Source organism: Phoenix dactylifera, unplaced genomic scaffold (genome assembly GCF_009389715.1).
Source record: "Phoenix dactylifera cultivar Barhee BC4 unplaced genomic scaffold, palm_55x_up_171113_PBpolish2nd_filt_p 002469F, whole genome shotgun sequence".
NCBI lineage: Eukaryota > Viridiplantae > Streptophyta > Magnoliopsida > Arecales > Arecaceae > Phoenix > Phoenix dactylifera.
The window spans coordinates 8,999-20,149 of record NW_024069676.1 but is presented as its reverse complement, the minus strand read 5'-3'; the positions used below and the strand labels follow the sequence as shown (position 1 = coordinate 20,149).

The 11,151-nt window shown below is 43.7% G+C and overlaps 1 protein-coding gene across 1 annotated transcript; it reads left to right on the top strand.

The window, feature by feature from the left end:
• Positions 1 to 7,876: 7,876 nt before the first annotated feature.
• Positions 7,877 to 10,037, top strand: LOC103697048 (putative disease resistance protein At1g50180). Its single transcript, XM_039123359.1, has one exon. The coding sequence runs from the start codon at positions 8,145 to 8,147 to the stop codon at positions 9,588 to 9,590; it is 1,446 nt and encodes a 481-aa protein (XP_038979287.1). The 5' UTR covers positions 7,877 to 8,144; the 3' UTR covers positions 9,591 to 10,037.
• Positions 10,038 to 11,151: the final 1,114 nt, after the last annotated feature.

Genomic DNA, 11,151 nt, shown 5'->3' with positions numbered 1-11,151 from the left:
GGCAGCACAAAAGAGGGAATAGGAGGTTATCCCCCCACTTGTTCTCAATCTCGACATAGCTAGAGGGATAAGTAGGGTACTAACATCTCATGTTTGGAATAAGTTTCACCTGAAGGGCTGATTTAGTAAATTTCTTTCAAGGAAAAGAAGATTTGGTTTCTAGTGCTGAAGGATTGCATCCAACCAAAGTATCAAATCAGTTGCTTTAATTTTTCTTTTCAAATAAAGTATCATATCAAAGATTATAAGATCTCTCCTGCTTGGCTCATACTTATAGCCTTAATTTGTTTATATTTTTTTAGTGTGACCGTGAGAGAGAGAGGGGGAAGCGAGGACGACCGATGATGGTGCCATGGATGATGGCGAGTCTGAGCTACCACTGCGAGAGGAGGCGAAGTGGAAGCTCCGTAATGATGTCCGTGATGGTAGGGGATAGAATTTCACCAATGGAGAGAGAGATGACATCGTTAACGACGACATTGAAGATAGGCAGCGATGGAGAGAGATTGCTGCTCAAGGCGGTGCAGGATGGAGGAGAGAGGTTCCATTCGGAGGACGTTACGTTGTTGGACACATGGCGGAGTTGGAGAAAAGAGGCATAGAGAGTAGAAAACAAAGAGTCTACCAGGATTTGTTTGGTTTGTGGGATGAGGAGTCAGAAAAAGTACAGCCAACAAAAAAAATTTTTCTCATATTGGATTAATTTTTTTAAAAAATATAAAAAAATAATTTTTATATAGAAATAAATTTTTATATTTTATAAAAAAATTATATAAGATATGAAAAAAATCTAATTTCTATCGATTGGGAATTGAGGTTATCTGGCATGGAAAAAATAAATCCAAAATCATATTTTCATGTTTGGTACGAAAAGTGGATAACAAAGATATGAAAAAATAAATGGTAGGTTTCATATCTATTTTTTAAAAAAAAGATAAAATAAATACCCTTACAAAGATGGTATTTATTTTTTCGCGCTAGATTACTGAGTGGTAGTAATCTTAAAATATCATTTCTTGATAGATATACCCTCACCTATATTATATTAATATTATATTAATTATATTAATATAATAAATTAATTATATCAATATATATTATATTAGTATATTATAAATATATCAATATATTGATTAATAATATTCATAAATAATAATATATTTAATATATCTATTGATAAATATTAATTATTAACTAACAAATGTTTATTAATTACCGATAAATCTAACTTAGGATTTATTAATAATTTATATATTTATTTATATAACAAAACTTACTAAAATTTCTTAACCATAGAATTTTGTTTTAATGTATGTATAATTAATTTGAAAATATTTATTCACTCATATAAATATATTTTAATATTTGAAATAGTCAATATTGATAGTGTTTATCTTATTGAGCCATAAATGACTAATAAATGAGGAAATGTTATTATCTAAATTGTTTATTTAAGAGTATTATAAAAAAATTAATAATATTATCATCTAAGGTTGTCTCCGATCAAGAATAGCAATTTTTTTTGCTATTGTTTCGAGTAATTTTTCTCTAGTGTACACAGGCTCCTACGCAGGCCAGCTGGCATCACTTATATTGTTCCAATAAATGCTGCTATTTTCTTTAAAAAAAACTGAATCTGTGGGTAGTGTTCTAAGCTTAAAATCACATCACTTAAAAGAAGGAACACCAACGTATGTAACCAGTCTTAAGAGAACATAGTAGTGGGACACGTCGGTCGGCCGCTGCCCACACCAAGCCCTTCCACGCCTTGGCCGCTGACCTTGGCGTCCTCCTTAGGTTTGGATGTTGCCCTGACCGAACTTAAGCAACGCCGATGGATTTGCTGATCACAATTTCTTGAGATCTTTGTCCAAGGACTGGGATGACTGGCTGCAGCTTACCCCGAGGCTTGCACAAGAAGATCGGTAACCTTGGAATCTTTGTCCAAGGATCGAGATTACTGGCTATAGCTTATTCCGATGATTGCACAAGTTGAATCAGCACATAAGCATGAACAATGAGAGGAAAGATTGTTGATTCGATTCCAAATAAAACAAGAACAATCTAGTAGGGGATTGTTCACTACAAGAAAAAGAAGCTTTGGCGACGCTTGTTAAAGTCTTTACCGATACTTATAAGTGTCGGCACATTTCTTCCTCACGCTTTCCAAAGCATCGCCAAAGCGTTGGCTATGTAAAAGTGGAAAAAATATTTGCCGACGCTTTCCAAAAGCATCGCTAAAAAGTCTTTTAGCGACGCTTTTAAGCATCGACGTCACGCAGTTAGCGGCGCTTTAAAGCATCGACGTTTAACTGTATTTTTTAGTTAGCGACGCTTTAAAGCCCGTGTGGAGGGTGGCGATGTGACCCTAGATGAGGAAGAGGATGGGCTTGTTCTGGGCGATGGGCGGCAGCCCGTTGAGCTGGTCGTCGTTGGCCGCGACGGTGGAGACGTAGAGGAGCCACGAGATATCGGCGATGGAGTTGTCGAGCTGGGTGGACATCTTGGCGAAGGCGGTGGTGGGGATGATGGTGAAGATGCGACGCATCAGGCCATGGGCTCGGCACTTGGATGCCAAGCCCAGCGCCTTCTCCAGGACCAGCTCGGTGTCCAGCATGATGCGGTAGGCGGGATGCTCGTAGAGATCCGCCCGCGCGGCCTGCCGGAGGAGGGCGGCCAGCCTCTCGGTCTTGGCCTTGAGTTCCAGGCACTCCTGCTGGGACGTGGGCGCATCGCCTGCCAACTTGATCACCTGGTCCGCCAGATGGATCAGCTTCGCCAGGATCTGCCTCACCCCATCCCCCATCATCGCATCTCCACCTCCGCCCTCCTAATTCCCCACCACCACTTGTTGATCCGCCGATGTGGGGCTAAATTGAGGACCTAATTAGTTCTACCCTTCTCTTGATCTCTGGGTCCTTTTGGGGAGGTCAGGATGGGATCTTTTCTCCTGCTCTTGTTCTATTATCCCGAGAGGAGAGGAAGGGAGGAAGGGCAACGGGTCAAACACGTCTTTTATCGTTCAACTGATTTTATTTAACTGAGATCGAGAAAGAGCAATGAAGAGAGGAGGGGAGGGGGGTGCGGCCTCTGACAACGCTATTTTAAGCGTCGTCATTTCAAAAATGGCCTCCGACGACGCTTTTAAAAGCGTCGGCCTTCTTTTATTTTTCGACGACGCTATTTAGTGTCGTCTTAGCCCACGAAGCGTCGTCTATTGCTGACGCTTTTTTAAACCGTCGACAAATTGTGGTGCTAGACCAAAAATTGTGGTACTTGTGACAAGCGTCGGCAAAAAAGCATCGGTAAAACTCACTTTTCTAGTAGTGGTTTTATCCCGATACTAGCCCAATCTAGCGGAGATTGGTTTATCCCACACTAGCTCAAGCCTTAGATCAATCTAAGGCCGAAATACATAGGCACAAGGCCTCTCAAGCCAATAGACTAACACACTCTAAGGTGAAAATACAAATGCTCAAAGATATCCTAACTAGTCCTATCCTATCTCTTATATTGACCTAATACAAAAAAAATTCAAAATTCAAATTCAAATATTCAAATGAAAAGGATATAAATTCAAATGATGTAGCCTTGAATCATGCCCTTATGAAGAGTCCTCATTAGATGACACTTGGCTCCTTTGGAGTGTTCCATCCGGTGCACATCGAGGCTGCAATTTTGGGCGCCCGTGATCATCGCTCTTGAATGGAGTGATCTATGCGCGCGGTTGATGGCATGGCTTGCACGCATAGCGGCCATTTAAATTTGAATAGCAGTCATTTGAATTTGAATGACGCCTATGATTGTCGCCCTTGAATGAAGTGGTCCATGCGCGCGGTTGATGACGTGGCTTGCATGCATCGTGGCCATTTGAATTTGAATGGCGCTCGTGATTGTCGCCCATGAATGGAGTGGTCCATGTGCGCGGTTGATGATGTGGCTTGCGCGCATAGAGCGGCCATTTGAATTTGAATGGCACCCATGATTGTCGCCCTTGAATGGAGTGGTCCAAGCGCTTGTGCGCGTGGCAGGCATTTGAATTTGAATGATGCACGTGCAGAGTTCCCAATGATAATAAAAATCTAATATCTAGTATAATAATACAAATATAATATCATATCTAGCGTAATAATATAAATATAATATTATAATAATAATTATGGTAACATTGTCATTATAATAATATGTTGGAATAATATAATAATAATTAATAATTATGTTGAAGCAAAATCTACTATTAATAACATATAACATTAAATATTTTATAATAACAGTTATACTACGATTATTTTTAAAACTATTATTATTCTCAAAACAATAAATTAATCTTATTATTTAATATTAAATAATTAAAATGACTAGTATACACAATATAATATTATGTTAATGATATAATATTTGATATAAGACTAATGTTATTATATTTAAAAATAATGATAATAGAATTGGTGCGATAGATAGTATGATACTTAAATCTAATAAATATAAAAAATATATTATTAGAAAATTTGTTAAATAATATATAATATATTATGATACAATAATATTATTATTAATATAAAATATAATTTATCATATAAAATATTATTATTAACAAAATGACAATTATATAATATCAAAAAATACGTATTATGAACATATTGTATATTTCATATTAATGTTTAAGTTAAAATATCAAATAATTTGAAATATGAAATAATGTATGATAATATAATACATCTATTGCTCCAATAAATGCTGATGTTTTTTTAAAAAAAAAAAAGTGAATAAAAGGATAATTTTCTAAGCTTAAACCCACATCACTTAAAAGAAGGAACACAGCCACCACAGAAAAGTGAAAACCCATGATCGATGAACTCCACTGATGGCCTTGGAAAAGTGGGAACAAGTGGAAGCGTTAGATGCACGGAAGATGAGTAATATATTTAAGATGAGGGAGTGAAAAATAATTCGACAATTGGAGAAGGGTGATGGCTGGGATAGAGCCGTCGATGGCTGATAGTCTTAAAAATTTTAATTGGCTCGGTGCTGCGGTGTTTCTTTCTACACCAGCTAATGACAGTCTGGCTCTGGTAACAGTTTCTTAATTTTGGAATAAATTAAACATCAAGTCACATGAAAGTGTCGGAATGTCGGAATAAATTAATCCTCAAGTCACATGGTAGTTTACTAAGCTTAAAACCACATCACTTAAAAGAGCAAGGTGCTTTTGTTGGAGGTAGGAGTATTTTCGATAACGTTATGGTGGCCCAAGAGATGATGTGGGATCTTCGACGGGCCCCGAAGCGTCGAAGCCTGATGGCTATCAAGCTGGATATGGAACGAGCTTACGATAGAATCAGGTGGAGTTTTCTTAGGCGAGCTTTGGAGAGTCTGGGTTTCCATGAGACCTGGATTGGTTGGGTTATGGGGTGTGTCCGGAGTCCGCGGTTCTCCATCTTGATCAACGGCTCTCCGTCCCCATTCTTTAGTTCTACTATGGGGCTTCGGCAGGGATGCCCGCTATCCCCGTACCTATTCATCATCTGTTCTGATGTTTTGTCTCGATTGCTGCGGGCTGCATGTGCCGCCGGAGAGCTGGAGGCTTACGTCCCAGCTCTAGGGGCCCAGCCGATATCCCATTTACTATTCGCCGATGACTGCCTACTCCTGACGCGTGCCCGCGTAGCAGATGCCCTGGCTATTAGGCGGGCTTTGGCCGCCTATTGCTATGCATCTGGTCAGAGAGTGAATGCCCAGAAATCCTCTATCTCCTTTAGCCCGAGTTCGCCACCCGGGGTTCGACGTGAGATTCGGAGGATTCTGGAGATGCCTGAGCAGGACGGGACCTGGACATACCTGGGTGTTCCGATCACAGGTAGGAGACTGCGTGTATCTGAGTGCTCCGGGATGGTGCAACGGGTCCAGAGTAGGCTAGAGGGCTGGCGAGCAGCGTCTCTATCTATGATGGGTAGAGTCTTGCTGATTAGATCTGTTTTGGGCTCTATGCCTATCTATCTCATGACTAGCACGGTGGTACCAAGATCCGTCCTACTAAAGATTGAGCGACTGATTCGGGGCTTCTTATGGGGCTCGCTTGGTGGGGGCCGTGGGGTGCACCTGGTGGCATGGGAGAGTATTTGCCTCCCTCTCAGGGAGGGTGGCCTTGGGGTGTTGTCTCTCCGGGAGAGACGAGAGCTGCTCCTCGCCCGGCATGCTTCCCGCTTCATCCTGGAGCCGCAGAGTTTCTGGCCCCGGATCATGACCGCCCGCTATGGGGGGGTAGGCCAGGAGGGCAGGGTTCGAGGAGGGCGGGGGTGTTCCTTTTTATGGCGTGAGATTGCGAGATATGTGCCCATGGTGTCGGATCACACTCGATGGCTGATAGGCGATGGCCGCAGCATTGATGTGACCAGGGACTCATGGGTTGATGGCCTCCCCCTGTGCCGCTGGCCGACTACTGTTAGTGTTGAGGCTGGGGAGGGTTTACAGGTCTGTGATCTTATGACTCCCGGGGAGGCTGGATGGGACGAGATTCGATTAGCCCGCTTCTTCGGGGAGCATCTGGCGGAGCGGGTTCGCTCCCTCCCTCTGCCACAGAGCGGTGGACCAGATGTACGAGTGTGGAGCTCCTCGACCAGTCCCAGAGTCAGGATGAGCGTCCTTTCTCGCATTCTTAGGCGGGAGTACGAACCTGGTCCTAATTGTGCCTGGATCTGGCGATTGGGCCTCCTCCCGAGGGTTGCGCTATTCCTCTGGAAGGTGGTCTGGGACCGTCTTCCAACGAGAGCAGTACTTGGTGGACGAGGATTGAGGATCCCCCTGGAGTGTGGGGTTTGCGGTGTGGCCGAGACGGTCGACCATGCCTTGTTTCGGTGCTCTAGGGCGAGGGACACTTGGCATCTGGCAGGGGTCCCGCAGCCGGTATGGATCTGTAGGGACCAGTTCTTACAGGCCATGCGCCAAGCCTCGGAGTCCCAGGCGCTTCGTCAGGAGGTGACTCGAGTGAGCTGCACTGCCTACCAGATCTGGTTGGCCAGGAACGCTCGTATATTCGGTGAATGATGTATGTCGCCGAGATTTGTGGTCGAGAGTGCCCGTAGTCAGGCGGCAGAGATGTGTCATGCCTCCACCACCGGAGGGACCTTGACAGCTCGGGACATCTGGGGCCCCCACCATGCTTCGGCAGTATCTCACACGGTGTTTTTCACCTGGGAGCCCCCACCCTCGAGTTTCCTCAAGGTCAACTTTGACGGGTCACTCCTGGATGGTGGCACGAGGGGAGGTGCGGGTTTCGTCATTCGGGACCCTTTCGCTAGGGTTGTAGCCGCTGGTGGCAGTCACTTATTTGATACCTCGGTTCCGAGCGCGGAGCTGAGCGCTGCCTGGGCAGGCCTTCGACATGCCCGGTGCGTGTTACAGGCTAGGTCTATCACCCTAGAGGGTGATTCTGCCACCGTTATCAGTTGGATCCGAGAGGGTCCTAAGGGTGACGGTAGTGACCACCCTTTGCTTCGTGATATATGGACTATGGCGAGGGATGGAGGGGGCCTTTCAGGCCAAGCATATCTACCGTGAAGCCAATGGGGCTGCGGATTGGGTGGCTGCATTTGTAGCTCGCCATTCCGGAGACACATTGTGGACTGGTGATGGGGAGTTGCCTTTGGCACTCCGAGGTATCCTATTTTTTGACTTTATTGGGTGTATCCGTACCCGACAGGTATGATCCACCCGTATTAGCAAAAAAAAAAAAAAAAAGAAGGAACACCAACGTATACAACCAGCCTAGGGAGAACGCAGCCACTGATGGACTTGGAAAAGTGGGAACAATGGGAAGCGTTAGGGACGGAAGAGTGTTTCGGGGGGAGAGATTTTCCACTAGGCGGACAAACGGTATATTTTGGGAGTGATGAGTAGTATATTTAAGAGTAGCTAAAGTAATTGTACTTCTTATATTAATTTTCAAGTAGAGAGTCTTGACTTTTTTTAGAAAAAAAAAAAAAGTTTCTTGCATAGACTATGGAGAAGATTCCCCGGCCATTAGTGACGGATTGCATCCGGGCTGAGAGCATCTTTCAGAGAGATCAAGGACTCCCGTTCTTGGATCATACATTCGACCATCCTCTAAAGTCTTCTTCGTCTGAGTACGAGAGAGGGAAGGAGATATGGCTGAGTCTCTCGTTTCCAGTGTCGTCTCTCAGCTTGCCAGACTCCTCATCCAAGAAGCTGTTTCCTTGGGTGGGGTGAGGGATCAAGTCGAATGGGTCAGAACAGAACTGCTACGAATGAAAGGCTTCCTCAAAGATGCCGAGTCCAGGAGGAGGGGAGACGAAAGAGTGGAGAATTGGATACGTGAGATAAGAGATGTGGCATATGAAGTGGAAGACATCATAGACAGGGTCATGTTCATGGCTGAGATGCAGCGTCAGAGGAGAGGCTTCATGGGCACCATTTCAAGGTACTCTCACAAACCTTGTGAATTGATTACCCTACATAAAATTGGTTCTGAAATTGAAAAAATAAAGGAAAAGATCCGTGGTATCTCTGATAGCAGAGCCACATATGGCATTGCTAATCTAGGTGAAAGTAGTGCAGTGGATGAAAGTTGGCAATCACTCAGAGAATCCTCTCCTCACTCTCATGATGACGACATTGATGTTATAGGCTTCGAGAATGATAAGAAAAAAATAGTGAGTCAATTGCTTGATCGGAATAAGAAAGCACGATGTGTAATTTCTATAGTGGGTATGGGTGGGCTAGGCAAGACCACCCTGGCAAGAAAGGTGTATAATGACCCTGCAATTAGAGAGCATTTTAATACCTTTGCTTGGGTTTCAGTTTCTCAGAGCTACCGAGGCATCGAGCTAGCGAAGGACATTATGAAAAAAGTAATGGGAATCAAAAAGAAGGAAGAAACAACTGCAGGAATTACACTAGAAGAATTAGAGAAGATGGGTGAAGAAGAAGTGAGAGAGAAGCTCCGTGATTTCCTAAGAGACAGAAAGTATTTGGTCGTGATGGATGATGTATGGAGTGTTGATGTTTGGAGACAAATGCATCCATTCTTTTCTAAAGGAAACAACGGTAGCACAATACTGCTTACTACACGTATCATCGAAGTTGCAAGAGATACCGAGCCACGGATTCCTCCACATGAACTGCAGCTTTTGAACGACACAGAGAGTTTGGAACTCTTCCGTAGGAAGGCATTTCCACCAAATCAAGATGTCCCAACTGAGTTGGAGGCATTGGCCCAGAAGCTTGCAAAGAAGTGTGGTGGACTTCCTCTTGCACTGGTGGTGTTGGGAGGCCTTCTGTCAAAGAAAGATGGTAGCTATCACGAGTGGTCGAGAGTAGCTCAGAGCATGAATTGGGACGATAGTAGAGATGGGAAGGAGTGCCTCAATATATTGGGTTTAAGTTACAATGACTTGCCATATCCGTTAAAACCATGTTTTCTATACATCGCTGCATTTCCAGAGGACTCCATTATCTCTGCTTCCAAATTAGTCAGGTTGTGGGTCCCGAAGGATTCATCCCCCAAGAGCAGAGGAGGACAATGGAAGAAACTGCTAGAGCTTGGTTGGATAATTTGGTCCAGAGGTGCATGATCCAGCTTGTCAAGAGAAGCAAGACTCATGGATGGGTTAAACACATATGTATCCATGATGTGTTACGTGACTTGGGCCAATCGGAAGCCAGGAGGGATGGATTTTTTCTCAAGTTCGCAGTAGCGACGTGGGAGTATCTCATGGTATACTGAGTCATCGTAGGGCTTTCCACAATCATATGCAAGACGAGGCTGATGTCTCCTCACCGCATCTCCGCACTTTGCTGGGCTTCAGTTTAATTTTGACTAATGGGGGAAGATTTTTGAATGGGTTAAACTTATTAAGGGTGCTGGATCTGGAGGGCGCAGGAGCTTTGGAGGAGTTACCGAAACAGATCGGCGGCATGATTCATCTACGATACCTGGGATTGAGAAGAACTAGTTTGAAGAGACTTGTTGCCCAGTAGATACAACCCAAGAGGGGGGGTGAATTGGGTCTTTTAAAACTTTTAAACTACTTCTAGTACTTTTTGATTAATTATGCTAAGTTATATATATATGCGCAGTGAAAGTTAAACTTAGCAACAGTTTGATGTATAGAATGTGACTTGATTAAATATGCTTGCAACTAAAGGATGTCCAGATAAGAGTTAAGCAAGCAGTTTATCTAAGTAAGTGAGTGTGTTAGTTAGACAATAAGCAGAAGCATTACAAACACAACAAACATATAGTGGTTCGGTGCACCCCAGCACCTACATCCACTCCCCAAGACTTCTTGGGAATTTCACTATAATCCTACAGATTACAGCCGGTTGTTTTACAAGCTCACAACCCAACTTGTTGTTTTACGAGCGCACAACGAACTCGGTCGGTTTTCCCAGGCTCACCGACTAGAACCAACCCCGATTGTTTTCCCGGGCTCACAATCAAACCCTTACACGTTGGTTTTACCCTCGGCTCACCAATAAACCTAAACCCCGTTGGTTTTTCTTTTGGCTCACCAACAAACCTTAATCCCGTTGGTTTTCCCTTTGGCTCACCAACAAACCTTACACCGTTGGTTTTCCCTTTGGCTCACCAACAAACCTTTAACCCCTTGATTCAATCCCTTGATTGAATCAAGTTACAAGATATTAAAAGAAAGTGTGAAACAAATCAAAGCTTCTTAAACAAGCAGATATAACAATATAAACAAATAGAGTAAAGAGAAGCCCTCAAACGAGTTTTGAAGATGGAGGAGCTCGGCTTCTTCTTTACTTGATCCTCCTCTGATTTGGCATGAAGTAGAGGATCCCCGAGGCAGCACACGGATGGAGAGGAAGCTTTCGGATTCACTTGGATGCTCTTCTTCTCTCTATTTCGTTTTGGATGGCCCTTTTGTGCTTGTGGGAGATTTCCTTTGTAATCTCTTTGAGAACTCTTTCCTAGATGATCTCTCCCACTTCCATAAGTTCTTCCCTAGCTCTCTTCTTGTTTTTATAGCTTTAGATGGCGTGGAAACAAGAATATAGCCGTTAGAGACAAGAAAAAGAGCCGTTGGACACAGTCTGCACTTTCTGACAATATTACCGTTGGGATCGGAGTCGACTCGCGCGATCAGGAGTCGACTCGCCTGTTGCAGG

Coding starts and splice junctions, on each gene's coding strand:
- LOC103697048 (XM_039123359.1), top strand. CDS start 8,145: ATGGCTGAGTCTCTCGTTTCCAGTGTCGTCTCTCAGCTTGCCAGACTC.